Raw genomic sequence first — 14,761 nt, forward strand, 5'->3', positions numbered from 1 at the left:
CATGGAGAGCAGATAGTGAGTGACAGACCCCACACTACACATGGAGTGATTGTAGGGAGTGATAGACCCTGCACTACACATGGAGTGATTGTAGAGAGTGATAGACCCTGCACTACACATGGAGTTATTGTAGAGAGTGATAGATCCTGCACTACACATGGAGAAAAGGCGGAGAGTGACAGACACCGTACTACGCAGAAAGACCCCACAGTCCACATGGAGGCTAACTAGCGAGTGACAGACACCTGAACTACACATAGAGGGCAGATAGTGAGTGACAGACCCCGCACTACACATGGATGACAGAGAGATAGTGACAGACCTTGCACTACACATGGATGACAGGTAGAGAGTGACAGACCATGCACTACATACGGAGAAGAGGTAGAAAATGATATATTTTTTACTACATATGTAAGATATGTAGAGACAGACTTCACACAATACAAGGAGGGCACGTAGAGAGTGACAGACATTTTTCCCAAGCCTGGACAACCCCTTTAAGCTAGGGTTATTTTTTTATATGCTGCACCCTTCATAACAGCCTCTCCCATTTTTGCCGTAACCTGCTGCTTGCTTATCACCCTCTGCTGAGCTTTCCTAAGTTAATCATATCTCTAATACCGGTAACATCACAAACAGACACATCCTTTAGACATTTTTTCTTAGCAGTACTGCCATAGCTGACAGCTCTTTGTATCTCCCAGGTTACTTATTTGCTCTAATTTCTCCTCAAAAAACAGTATCACTTGTTACATTTTCCAAGAGGGTTAAGCACGGGATATCCGTTGAGTATCCGTCGGTCATGCCCTATCATTATCTCCGGAAATCAAAATAAAGAACCTTCAATTATACTTAACCAAGCCGAGTAATGGCGGCAGAGACGTTTCCCTGGAGCGCTATCAGTTACTTATAGGAACATTTCTAAAATGTGCACAAATATTTGTGGGTTTTACCTCTTCCCTGCAAAGTCAATAATTACAGCTTCCATAACCTCATGTTTAATGTGTTGCCTTCTCCGTTACTAATGCAGGTCAACCCTCCACAGCCCCTGACCTAACACACACCCTGCGAAACAACGCTGGTCTCTAAGATGCCAAACACTGCACGACTTGCTAAACCTGTATAATCGGCCGTCATGGAGTCCTCCACTACAATGTGTGCATGGAACCGCACATACACAAAACAGATTCACCCCATCAATGGCTGTGGCTGTTCTGCAAATATTGACAGTCTGGTTTATTAGCGTCGGCTACATGGTCATAATCCAGTGACAGAGTAAGGATTAGCTAAAGGGTAAATACAACAATCTTAAGGGATATTATACCACAAAGATATAAAGTTGTATTACATTACAGTTAACCTCTTCATGAATGATGATAGCAACCAACAAGCTTTCGGCAATGAAACATTACAACTCATAATACATGTACTACACCCAATGGAGCATGATGGATTCTACGACCTGTGCACTCCCCGTTTGCAGATCCGGTAGCGTGTATTCACAGCCCGGTGGACAGTCATATTTTTTGTAACAAACCACCAGGACCAGCGCCACCATCTAGCGATCTAGGGTAAGGGCTGGGGCCCGAAGTGCATTTGGGGCCCCCTCACTCAGATTAATGTCTCTTCCGGTGGCCACCTTCCCCAATAATATCAAGACGAGGTACCTCTATGTAGTCTGTGGCTGGGCTTCAGAAGAGATCAGTAATTTTACAATATACAGCAATATCACAGTATGGCAGTGCATTATACAAGTGATTGCAGGTTCAATTCCCCTAATGGAACTAATAAGAAAATGTGAAAAATCATGATTAAAAAAATAATAAAAATAATATTTCATATCAGTCCTTTTTCAGATTGCAAACTCGTAAACTGTTTTACCGCTACAGAGAGGAGGCAGAAGACTGCAGTGTCTGATTTCTCCTACTCCTGCACTGATTAGAAACACTTCACCTTCATATTAAGTTGTGCAGGTTTCTTCTAGCAGTGCAGGAGTTAATTTGTCCAGGTGAGAGCTCCTGGAAGCTTTCCTGCATTAAGGCTCTCAGCTGTTCACTGTTAGCCACTCCAGTCTCCTATATAAACTGGGTCCTGGCTAGCACTCATTGTCAGAGATAGCGTATGCTGCATGGCTGGAGGTTGTTGTTGGTTGTCACTGGAGAAGGCATTTGGTGGATTTATCTGTTACTATTGCTAGGTTTTGAGTGTGTGATAATTCTCTTTCTTCTCCTACTTTGGTGTAACCCCATCTTCCACTTCCTGATGCATTCCTCTGCTATTTGTGTGAATATATTTGTATGTTTGGTATTTTCCTTTATCCCTGTTCATATTACCTTGTTAGTCTGGTTATTGTATTACGGTTCAATAGTCGGGTGGGGGAAGGGAACAGACAGAGGGCAGATTCAGAAGCTCAGCAAGGTACGTGCCCCCGGCATCTTCATCATCAGAAGTAATCCGGGGAACAGGGAGAGATAGAGAGCTGCTAGTGTTAGGGACAAGGAAGGAGCCACTGGTCCTAGGACAAAGAGTCTTGAAATGCGGACTGTAATACGCTAACATCCACTGCAGCAGGCAGCAAATACTGCATTGTGCCGTTGAGCTGATATATAAATCCTGTTTCGCAATTTGTTAATTGTAGCTGTTTCCTGCATAGAAAAATCTGCAGACCTGTGCAGCTTTATTTTTTCTTTTTTCTCTACATAATGAGTCGGATATGCTATTCAAGTATTTGGAAAAGCTAGGTGACATCAATTACTCAGATTGTTTTTTTACTTAATGGGAAAACACTTTTTAAGGAAAACACTTTTTAAGGAATGTGAACTATTACCTGTCTACCTTACATGCCCCCATGCGTGTGGTGGCAGGTTTGTTTGTATCAGTTCTGTACTGTAATCCTGCATATTATGATGATGAATATAATGATTACTGTCAGTCCCAAGTAAAACTGTTCATTTCCCATATCTTCAAATTCTGCTGAAAATTATAATATGCAACAGTCTGTATATTCAGACATGTTTGGCATACCCTGATTATTTGCTAACAATGTCTTTTGAGGGAATCCTCTCTGCTGGTTTAACTCACACAACCATGAAATATAGTGTGAGGCAGTGATTGGTGACATATGTGTGTCGCTGTGTGTTCCCCCAGGACGCGCACAGAAGCGTATTGAGGCCGTGGGAGTGTATTGAAGTCACAGACATAGCTGTGATTGCAATGCAAAATAAAAGTAAGTGTTGGTCTTGGGCAAGCTATTTGTCCAAGGCAGATTTAAGAAAAATTTCCTCTGTGCTTTTTGAAACGGACTACAGGATGGTAGTGGAGCAGTCCGTTTCCTTCCCCAATGGGGTTTGCCACGTGGCCTACGGCCACAGGTTCCTTGTAAAAACCCCTGAAGCAGAGGGTTGGGTGTGTCAGTTTGGTATTGCAAGCATGCAGAGCAGACGGCTCTGCAGAGCTCCACCTGGGTGAGGCAACAGAGCCAAAAGGCCTGCACCTACAGCGTACAAGGTGGTGCAGTCGCCCACGGGAACAGGTCTTGGAGGTGGACTGTTTTGTTCCCCGGCTGCCATCCGGTGGATACTGTGTGCTGTGCATTTATGTGAGTTGGACAATAAGCCACGTTTTGCTTTGAACTTTGCTGGATCACTGCCTTATCACTCCACAGTTTGGATACCACTGCACTACAATAGACAGATCGCAATACCCCACCTGGCCACCAGGACTCCTGACCTGAGTTAAGGGCTCATTCACATGTCAGGATTTTCCACGTATGAATAAAAAGGTCCAATTATTCTGATCAGACGTCGATCAGAGTTTGTTCAGGGAGTCACTTGTTTTTCTCGTACTTATTTCAGTCTATGGCAGAGCATTAGTTGTGTTTGAGCAGACGAGTATCCATAAGGGGCCTATACAAGGACATCAGTTCTCAAAGGGGCTTTTCCCATCTCTTAGGATTTTCCACTACTTTTAGATCAGTGAAGGTCCAACCTTAAAACTAAGAACAATAAGGACACAGTTCTGTGTTTCATATTCATTTCTCTCTGCACAGCAGCGCCCCCAACCACCTGTGGCTTTGTAGGGAACTGCAACTGGCCATGGAGCTTCTGCTTACAATTAAAAAAATGGGATGTCAGACTATACCAGCACCGATTTCTCTTCATTCTCAAGATTGGAGAGGGTCCAACAACTCCTAGAGGTCAGATCTCCATCAATCATAAAGTGATGGCACAGACTATCCTTTCACTGTGATTTTACAAGATGGAAAACCCCTTTTGCCTGCATCTGTCAACATCAACTGGAAAAATCAGTAGTAGTAGTACCCTGCTGTCCCTGTACAGATCTATGCAAAAAAAAATGCAAAAGAAAAAACAGAAGAAAATGGAGAAAGGACAAACCTTTATTAGATTCTGGAAAATCTTCAGCCTTTATTGGTTTGTGATCCGATCTCTATAACAGAAAAAGGCGATAATAATATTACTGGAGCAAAGATAAACCATGGCCATCACAGAGAAATGTAAAAGGCAGCTCCGCTGTGACTCCATCAATACATTATTGCGTACTCTACATGGCAATGTACCGCTGTGACCTTAGCTGCTGCTATAGCCGGGAGCGGTTATAAAAAGGATTGATGAACTGTTCGGTGGAGGTTGCGTTTTGCATGCAACTCACATGCAATGTACGAGTGATGAGAGCACAAGCCGCATGGATCCTGTAGAGGTGTAGGAACCTGGAGATGGCCATTCCCAGATACCTTCTGGAGCACAAACAGAAGTGTCTTTTCTTGCTGGACATTTTATGCTAGCAACAATGGCACAAAATGCTGGCACACCACGGGCAGGCTAAGGCCTCTTTCACACATCCGCTTTGCGCCGTCAGGCGAGGTCCGGCTTTTTTTTGTAAAACCGGATCCGGCGAAATGCAATGCTGGATCCGGTTTTTCCCCATTGACTTGCATTAGCGCCGGATCTCGCCGGATGGCATTGCGGTTCTTCCGTTTTTTGCCGGATCTGGCTATTTGTCTCATTCCGGCATTGGAAAAAAACGGCTACTGTAACGTTTTTTGTCTCCGGCGAAAAAGCCGGAAGCGCCGGATCCGACGCTTCCGGCTTTTTGCCACAATGAAAGTCTATGGGCGCCGGAATGCGCCGGATCCAGAAAAAGACGGATCCAACCACCGGATCCGTTTTTTTAAGTCTTAGCATGCTCAGATCCAATTGGCCAGCCCCCAGAAAACAGATATAACCTGCCACACGGATCAGACAGAAAAACGGATCCGTTTCTACAGTTCTCCAAAATTTACGCCGGATCAGTTTTTTCTAAAAATAGCCAGATCCTGCCTGACGGCAAAAAACTGATGTGGCCTTAGGCTACTTTCACACATCAGTTTTTTGCCGTCAGGTGCGATCCGGCGCTAATACAAGTCAATGTGGGAAAAACCGGATTCGGCATTGCATTTTGCCAGATCCGGTTTTACTAAAAATAGCCGGAACTTTCCTGACGGCGAAAAACGGATGTGTGAGAGGCCTAAGTGTTAGATTTTTGGGCAAGTTTTATATATTGGAGCAAGAACCACAAGAACCTTAAAGAAGTTGTCCAGAAAGCTAAAAAGTTGCCTGAACCTATTAGGATAGCTGTCATATGTCCAGAAGCCCAACCCTAGTTACAACGCAAAAAGGAAGCCCCTCCATGTTGATATACTTGTGACATGCTTGAAGGGGGTAGGTTGTCCGGCTCAGTTCAATGACCTCTTTGCTGTCCCCCATTCAAGCATATCACTGATCATGGGTTGGGATGAACCTGGAAGTGGTGCCGACTGGATCTGAAATTGGGACATCAGGGCACACTTGCGAGTCTCGCATCAATACCTGGCACTGCCGCCGGCATTCGGGACCGGAACGTACAGCTGCATGGAAATACATGCAGCTGCACACTCTGGTCCGAGTGCCGGCGGCAGTGCCGGGTATTGAGGCGAGAGACTCGCGCAAGTTTCTCGCATCACACTCGCAAGTGTCAGTGTGACCCCGGCCTTAGATTAGCTTCTGCAGCACTCTACAGACATTATCATCAATGTCCCCAATGGGGCTCACAATCTAGATTCCCTATCAGAATGTGAGAGGAAAACAGAGGAAACCCACGCAAACACTGGGAAAAGACACAAACTCCTTATAGTTAAGGAAAGTACTGTATATTGTTTAAAGGTTTGCAACATTTGGCATTAAAATTTGCAAAAAAATGGACAGAGACAAAAATAAAGAACATTTCTTAGTTTTACGATAAATTCATTAACTTTGAGCCATTTTGAAGAAATGAAGAAAAAACAAAATTGAAAAAAAAAGAAAACTGACTTCAAGAAATCGCATATAATGAATCGGGGTCATAGTCTACTATAGTCTTGTAGCCACCTTAGAAGATGGATGCCACGTGAAAGAAACGCAAACAGAGCCAGATGTTATATACTCTGGACTCCCTTTGCCTAACCCAACGCTAAAGGATCCAACACATCTGAATCCCATTTTTCGAGCATTCAGACCAAACCCACAGATGGAGTCAGGAACATAGTGTGAACAGTCCCTTAGTCTATTTTCTAGATCAGAACGAGTAAGTACTCTACCGAACCAAGCGTACATGTGTTTATGGGTCTTAGAATAGGAGAGTAAACCTCATACATTCCCCACTCTTGTAGGAGTTCGGACAGGAGGAAGCAAACAAGTGCTGGGTCCTACTGTCATGATGAGATTCCTGGGGCCCAGAGGAAGTGTTTCTGAGGCGGAACTTCCAACTATACAGAACATGTGTCCTTTGGTGATCAATAGGATATAATAGATTATTTGTGGAGAATCAGGTAAGAAATAAGCCAAAGGGAAACTTTGGGCTCCTAAGATCTTCTAGTATTGGGGGTGAGACAGTCAATCCCAACGATCCAGTAAAAGTGGAGTCTCCCTTTAAGGCTGCTGTATAGTGGGATAAGTACTCTAAGACGGACCACATCATTACCCGCCATATCTTAGTATGCAAATTGTTGGACCTTAAATAACACTATCACATTCATCTTCCCTGAGTAATACCGTAATTCCTAATTTTAACGTTGCGTTTGATACCTTTGCAGACTGGGTCAGAAAGCTGAATTGCAATTACAGCAGATAAAATCTCGGCATACATAATAAATCCAGTATTGTTAAAGGCTTATATCCAGCAAGACATTAATGCGGCAGTAATTCCCAAAGCAAGAGTCATTTCCCTCAAAACTGAAAACTAATTTCACAACTTATTACTGATTGAACTGAATATTAAAACACAATTAATGAATATCGAGTTTTTCAGAGACGCGATATCATTGAAATGAGCCAGAAGAGTTTTTAATACCAGACATGTTCACTATTTCAGGTTTTACAATCCATACTGGGCCAGTAAGTCAGACTTAGGGCTCATACTCACTTGGGAGAGACTCGCATGAAAACCCGGCACTGCCGCTGGCACTGGGACCGGAGCGTACGGCTACGTGTATTTTCTAAGCAGCCGCACGCTCCGGTCCCAGTGCCGGTGGCAGTGCCGGGTTTTCATGCGAGAGACTTGCACGAGAATCATGTGGGTCTCTCGCAAGTGAGTATGAGCCCATACCCAAAGACTCCAGTTCCAAACCCTAACCATGGCATACAAAGCCATCCACAGCCCGTCTCCTCCATACATCCATAACCTCATCTCTCCGTACTTACCTGCACTCAACCTCCGATCCCCACAAGATCTCCTTCTCTACTCCCCTCTTATCTCATCTTCCCGCAATCACATACAAGATTTCTCCCGCGCATCCCCTCTACCCTTGATCTCTCTACTTCAACATATCAGACTCTTGCCTATTATGTAAACCTTCAAAAGAAACCTGAAGACCTACAGTCATATGTAAAAGTTTGGGCACCCCTATTAATGTTAACCTTTTTTCTTTATAACAATTTTGGTTTTTGCAACAGCTATTTCAGTTTCATATGTCTAATAACTGATGGACTCAGTTATATTTCTGGATTCAAATGAGGTTTATTGTACTAACAGAAAATGTGCAATCTGCATTTAAACAAAATTTGACCGGTGCAAAAGTATGGGCACCCTTATCATTTTCTTGATTTGAACACTCCTAACTACTTTTTACTGACTTCCTGAAGCACTAAATTGGTTTTGTAACCTCATTGAGCTTTGAACTTCATAGCCAGGTGTATCAAATCATGAAAAAAGGTATTTAAGGTGGCCACTTGCAAGTAGTTCTCCTATTTGATTCTCCTATGAAGAGTGGCATCATGGGCTCCTCAAAACAACTCTCAAATGATCTGAAAACAAAGATTATTCAACATAGCTTTTCAGGGGAAGGATACAAAAAGTTGTCTCAGAGATTTAACCAGTCAGTTTCCACTGTGAGGAACATAGTAAGGAAATGGAAGAACACAGGTACAGTTCTTGTTAAGCCCAGAAGTGGCAGGCCAAGAAAAATATCAGAAAGGCAGAGAAGAAGAATGGTGAGAACAGTCAAGGACAATCCACAGACCACCTCCAAAGACCTGCAGCATCATCTTGCTGCAGATGGTGTCACTGTGCATCGGTCAACAATACAGCGCATGCATAACGCCTTTTTGTATGACCAAACAACTCAATCTTTGTTTCATCAGTTCACAGGACCTTCTTCCAAAATGTAACTGGCTTGTCCAAATGTGCTTTTGCATACCTCAGGCAACTCTGTTTGTGGCGTGCTTGCAGAAACGGCTTCTTTCACATCACTCTCCCATACAGCTTCTCCTTGTGCAAAGTACGCTGTATTGTTGACCGATGCACAGTATTGTTTAAGATTATTGTCCTTGTTTTTTATGTATATCCCTTTTCACATGTAAAGCGCCATGGAATAAATGGCGCAATAATAATAAATATTAATAATTACTAATTTCAAAGGGTGCCAATTTACTTTAAAATAAGGGTGGGGAACCTTTTTTCTGCCAAGGGTAATTTGGATATTTATACCATCCTTTGGGGGCTGTACAAAATTATTAGCTTGACATCTATCCTGCTATATTTGGTTAAACATTTAATTAACTCACCCCTAATGGAGCTGTTTCTCTATGGTGCCACTGTAAGGCCGGAGTCACACTGGCGAGGAATACGGGAGAGTGAGAGGCGCTAAAAGCACGCATTAGACACGGACCAATGATTCTCTATGGGGTCACTCGCACCAGCCGTATATTTCTCCTCCGTATCCTACGCTCCGTGCCACTCGCAGCATGCTGCTATTGTCAGCGTACTACGCCCGTAGTACGCCAATGCAAGTCTATGGGTGCGCAAAAAATACGGATTACACACGAAACACACGTGTGACCTGTGAGCAATACGCAGGTCTTTTGGCTGGTGAACAGGAAATGGGCCAATCCATCATCAGGAAGCCTAGACATGCAAATGAGCTCAAAAAGCGCTCCAGACATCCAGGAAGTACGCCTCCACAGAGTACAGCAGCAGCATGGCGTCCACATATATTAATGTAGAGCTCCTCATTGTGCTGGTGCAGGAGCGTCCAGAAATATGGGACCCACGCGACGCAAACTATGCGAACCGCACAAGAAAGGAGGCGTCATGGAGGCGCATCTGTCGCCAGATGTACCATGACTTCGGTGACAGACCACGTGATGACCAGCATAAAATTCGTAAGTGCAACCATAAAAATATAATTAACGTTAGCGCGCGCTATAAAATGACTCTACAATCAGCCCCCCCTTCCTGTGCATGTACTTTTATTAGCCTCATGAGGCCGTTACATTAGGATGTGACACGTGGCTTCACACAGCCATAATTAGGGGTTAGGCCACAAGCTCCTCATCCTCCTAGCCACTAAAATTAGTTTCAGGGGAGCTAATGAGACCCTGGGTATCGGCACAATTACATATGCCACCATGGGTAGAACGCACACCCCAGAAGGCCCCATGCCTAGACTACTGTTTGAAAATGTGACCTCTCAAATATATGATTTTGTCAATCTTTCCTGTCACATTGCAGTGGAAGATGTGATGAAACGGTGGAGAAGCATCCGGGACCAATACCGCCGGGAACGCCAGCAGCGGTCCAGGAGTGGGGATGCTGGCCATGTCAAGCACAAATATATCTACTATGACCGGCTGAACTTCCTCGCCCCAATTCTGGCTCTGAGACCGTAAGTACATACCTCACACCACATGACACAAAAACATTACACAAATACTTTACAGGGACAAAAATATTGATGTATTTTTGCCTCTGTTCTATTTCATAACAGAACTCAATCCAACCTTACGGATCGAGGAACGGCCTCAGAGGCAGAGCCCATTATAGATCTTGTAGGGGATGAGGTGGCTGGCCCATCTTCTCCCCCTACAAGAAGGATGTCTGAAGAGGAGGCATCACCAGAACACACAATGGCTGCCCTACACAACACACCACCAGGACGGTCTGCAGCTGCAACCTCACCCATCCTGGAAGAGATGGGCAACTTGAGCAGCAGCCCAACTGCCCAGATCAGGCCCTCCCCACAGGCTGCTCTAGCATCACGGCGAATAAGAAGAAGGCGCCAGGTCACCATTCAAGAGAGCAGGACCAATTTGGACACTGGGGTGCTGAATTACTTGTCCAGAGTCACTACAGATGATGGTGAGGAGGCCTATGCACGTAGCCTCACCCTTTATCTCCGTGCCCTTACCCGTGAGGTCAGGCTCCGTATTAGGGGGTGTATTCAGATCCTGCTTGATGCAAGCACCCCCCCCCAATACCCCATATGAGGTGTTTGAATTTCTGGAGAGGTGGCAGCTCTCACCAAGAAATTTAATGCGCATGAGACCATCCACACAGATGCTTGCTCAAGCAGGGTCTGAACAGCCCCTAATACGTGGGCCAACACCTCAACCCCTTCCTCTCCCTACCCATCCTTCTATTCCGCAGCCCCAAATGTCTTCATCAAGCCAACCCCACCAATATGGCCACTTGTACCCACCCAGTGTTGGAGGCTGGTCCCAACCTGGTTGGGGACGATCTGGCTATCTTGGTGGGTATGAGCCACGGGCCTGCCAGAGCCAACAAGAAGCCCCTCACCATCATCATTATTACTCTGGCCAGTATCACCAACAGGCCCAGGAGGCTGGACAACAACAGCATCATGGGCAACAGTATGGCCCCACACAGGGCGATGTTGGCCACAATGTCCAGCAGCACCCACAGGCTGTTCCTCCCCGTTCCCCTTCCCCTACATATGAGGATTTATGAATCAAAACTTTGGAGATGTCCAGTGACATGTAACTGGTGCTTCTAATCTAGACAAAAAAACAGGTGTTCTCCTTCACCAACATTTAGAACATAATTTAACACTCACATTTTTAAACAATGTTTTCCAAACATATGAAACAATCCATCATGACAGGCAACGCTACCTCACGCCTTTCACACAGATATTACATGTGTGTGTATAAAAGAGAATATTTAAATGCGCTATACTGTTACCTGAAAGGATGAAAATACACTACTCATTTGCTAATGCATAGGAAAGGCGTGCTTGCCTTTAGTTAAGTAGTCAACTTTGTTATTAGCAATCTCTAGTAAACCAATTTGAGGCGACCAGCATTCACAATATCACGCTCTCTCTATGTCTTAACAAGTGAGTTTTGTATTGTCATCCTTTCCAGTATAGCATGCTTAAATATTGTCTGTTCTACAGACAGGTAATATCTGTGTGAAAGATGTGAGGTAGCCTTGCCTGTCATGGTGGAAGCTTTCTATGATTGGAAAACATTATGAGGAAATGTGAGTGTTATCTTATTGACTTTATTTAGGTGATGGAGCTCACCCTTTGTTGCCTAATCAAGGTTAATGTAGTCATGCAGCAATGTTGTTATTGCATAATGTTTGTTGCAGTTTTTTTCTGTAATGTTAATGTTACACCAAGTTAAAGAAGGCCCAAAGGGTCATTTTGGCCATTGCCAAATTTGTGTTATGGCAAAATTATGTTTGCCTTTAAGCAAAACCCAAAAAAAAAAAGGCAAAACTAAAAATTTGTCTACTCTAGTTAACGTCTCTGTGTGATTTCTCACTATCCCTCACAACATACTAACAGACACCAACCAATGCAAAGAAACACTCATAGAATCATAACAAGGCTTGAGTAATATATATTTAGACAAACTTTGAAAAAAAAAAATTATAACATAGACACAGCATTCTCTTGCCAAGAAGTTGCCCCCTCAGGTGAGATAAAGTAATTCGTGAATATATCACGCACTTTGAGGCCAGAGAGCGGTCTACGTTGAAGGATGATAGGTGGTCTCACCCTGCGCACATTGTCCGGCCTACGCACAACACCATCAGAGGAGGAACAATCATGGATCCTGGTGAAGTTATGCAGAACAACACAGGCTTTGACAACTTCATTCACATTTTGCTCACTCAACTGAATGGCAGACTGGAGTACCCGCCATTTGGCACAAAGAATCCCAAAGGAACACTCCACCAGTCGCCTAGCACGTGATAGGCGCAAGTTAAAAATTCTGCGCCTGTGGTCAAGGTTGCGCCGGGGATATGGCCTCATGACATTACGTGATAACTGAAAGGCCTCATCTGCCACAAGGACATAAGGGACTGATTGTTCGGGGGAGCCTGGTAGCTGGCGTGGTGGTGGTAGATCCAACTGGTTGGTGCGTAGCCGCCGACCCATTATGGAAGTCTAGAGTCTCCCGTCCTTCCATAGGCCCCAATGTCAACAATTATAAACTTGTATTGAGGGTCTACCAGAGCCAACAATACAACAGAAAAGTATTGCTTATAATTGAAGAATTGGGAGCCTGAGTTCGGCGGCTTACGCACCCTGATATGTTTGCCATCCAGGGCCCCAATACAATTTGGAAACTGGCAGTCCTCCTCAAAGTCCCTTGAAATCCTTAACCAGTCTTCCATCCTGGGCTCGGGTAGGACCACCTGATGGAGTCTTGTCCAGATTTCTGCACATGTAGACCTCACTCTGCCTGAAATGGTTGACTTTCCAATGAGAAACTCATGGTGGAGGGCGGCATAAGACAGGCCAGTGGACAGGAAGCTGTAGAACAACAGAAATAGTACAGGTTAGAATGGGTAAAGTAAAAAAAAATCAGTTACATGCCGACCAAACTTGGTAGGGAATGAGAGAGAACAACACACACATATTTGGTGGCACAATGACTAAGTGATATGCAGGACATATTAGATGTAACATTCTGCTGTGTCAGGTGAAACATATTTTGAGTAAGATGAGGGTATTAAACTTTGTCCAAGAAGGCCAAAAAACATAAATTAACACACACATTATGAACATAGAGAATGTGGTCGTGGAGTACATACCGTATTGTGAGTAGAAGTCGCTCCTCTGCAGATATGGCTTTGCGCATCCTTGTGTCCTGAAAGGTTATCCCAGGGCGCACTGTCTCCAAGAGGCGATCAAATGTGGAAATGCTCATTCGACAGTACTGGTAAAATTTCTCCGGATGCTCCCGCAGAGACGAATAGAGGCGGTGAAAATGACCTCTTGTGAGTCGTTGCCTCAAAAGTGGATGTACCCACATGCGTCTCCTCCTCCGCGGATCCACTATCACAGGATATGGTTGGCCAAAGCGCTGTGACAAAAGCCAGGTAAAGAGAACCTGCTCGGTTGTATTGAATGTCAGACCCTCGGCCATGCTGCACAAAGAACACCAACACACCTCGTGAAAGCAAGGTGAGAAATGTACAGAATGTAGGCAGCCACCTGTTTCTGAGTGTCTAAATAGGGTGCAGGCTAATGATTTAAATTGTTTGCAGGCCTCAAAACCGTTAAATGTCCATTTTGCAAGGCTGCGAGAAAATCTCGCCATACGGATTGCATACGGATTGCATACGGAGACACACATGCGCAAAATACGCGACCTCACCTTGCTTACGGATGACCTACGGACCACTATTTAGTGGTCATTGATCCGTATTACGCATGTAAAATACTGACCGTATTTTGCGCAGGTTAGTGTGACTCCAGCCTAAGAGGAGGCGTTGGTACCCCTGAAGAGCACCTGCGTGATGTGTCAGTGTGGATAGGCTGCCATCTACTGGAAAAAAGAACCATGCGAAACCCACTGGCACCAGAAGAGTTGCAGGGGGAACGATTTTGTGTGCGGGACCTGGTCAGGTGTCTGGGATGAAGAAGTTCCCAGATATAAAGGTCCTGCCCTCCAAACCACGGGGTGATTTGGCACCAAGAATCGGAGTGGTGTAGACTTGAGCTTGACACGACACTGAAGCCAGTGTGACAGACCTTGGTGGAGAGCGTGAGCCAGCAGGGTGCTGGCCACTGTCAAACAACTCAGACAAAGCCCAGTGAGAGCTGAAGACCCAACTACACTGGTTAAGACCTGAGAACCAGATCTACACCAGTCAATAGCCAGAGCCCAGTCTGTGACAGTTAAGGTCCAAATCCCCGATCTGCACCAGTCAAAATTCAGAGGGAGTCAGACTGGGAGCCAGAGCCCAGCCCTCTTTCCCCTAGTCCCAGGAGGAGACACCTACCATCAGTCAAGCATTGAAGATCCAAGAGGAGACTTCGATCGGGGGAGGACAAATGTGGTGATAAGAGGGAGAAATGAGTGAGACAGGCCATTACTTCTTACACCAACTTACGATACAGGGTTCGGCTAGGGCAAGGACAGCAGGTGGGGTGGGGAGTCAGCCGTGGCAAAAGGAGGCTGAACGGGTGTACCACCCATGTCAAAGGGAC

The 14,761-nt window shown here is 44.9% G+C and overlaps 1 protein-coding gene across 2 annotated transcripts in view; it reads right to left on the minus strand.

The window, feature by feature from the left end:
* Window positions 1-14,761, minus strand: part of EVC2 (EvC ciliary complex subunit 2) — a 226,967-nt gene that overhangs the window by 200,971 nt on the left and 11,235 nt on the right. For both annotated transcript variants that reach the window (XM_073574499.1, XM_073574500.1), the window contains one exon: window positions 4,398-4,449. In XM_073574499.1, coding sequence (XP_073430600.1) covers window positions 4,398-4,449 — 52 coding nt within the window. Of the gene's footprint in view, window positions 1-4,397; window positions 4,450-14,761 lie in introns of those variants that run through there.

Source organism: Dendrobates tinctorius, unplaced genomic scaffold, assembly GCF_039654945.1.
Source record: "Dendrobates tinctorius isolate UK_male_01 unplaced genomic scaffold, ASM3965494v1 ptg000039l, whole genome shotgun sequence".
NCBI lineage: Eukaryota > Metazoa > Chordata > Amphibia > Anura > Dendrobatidae > Dendrobates > Dendrobates tinctorius.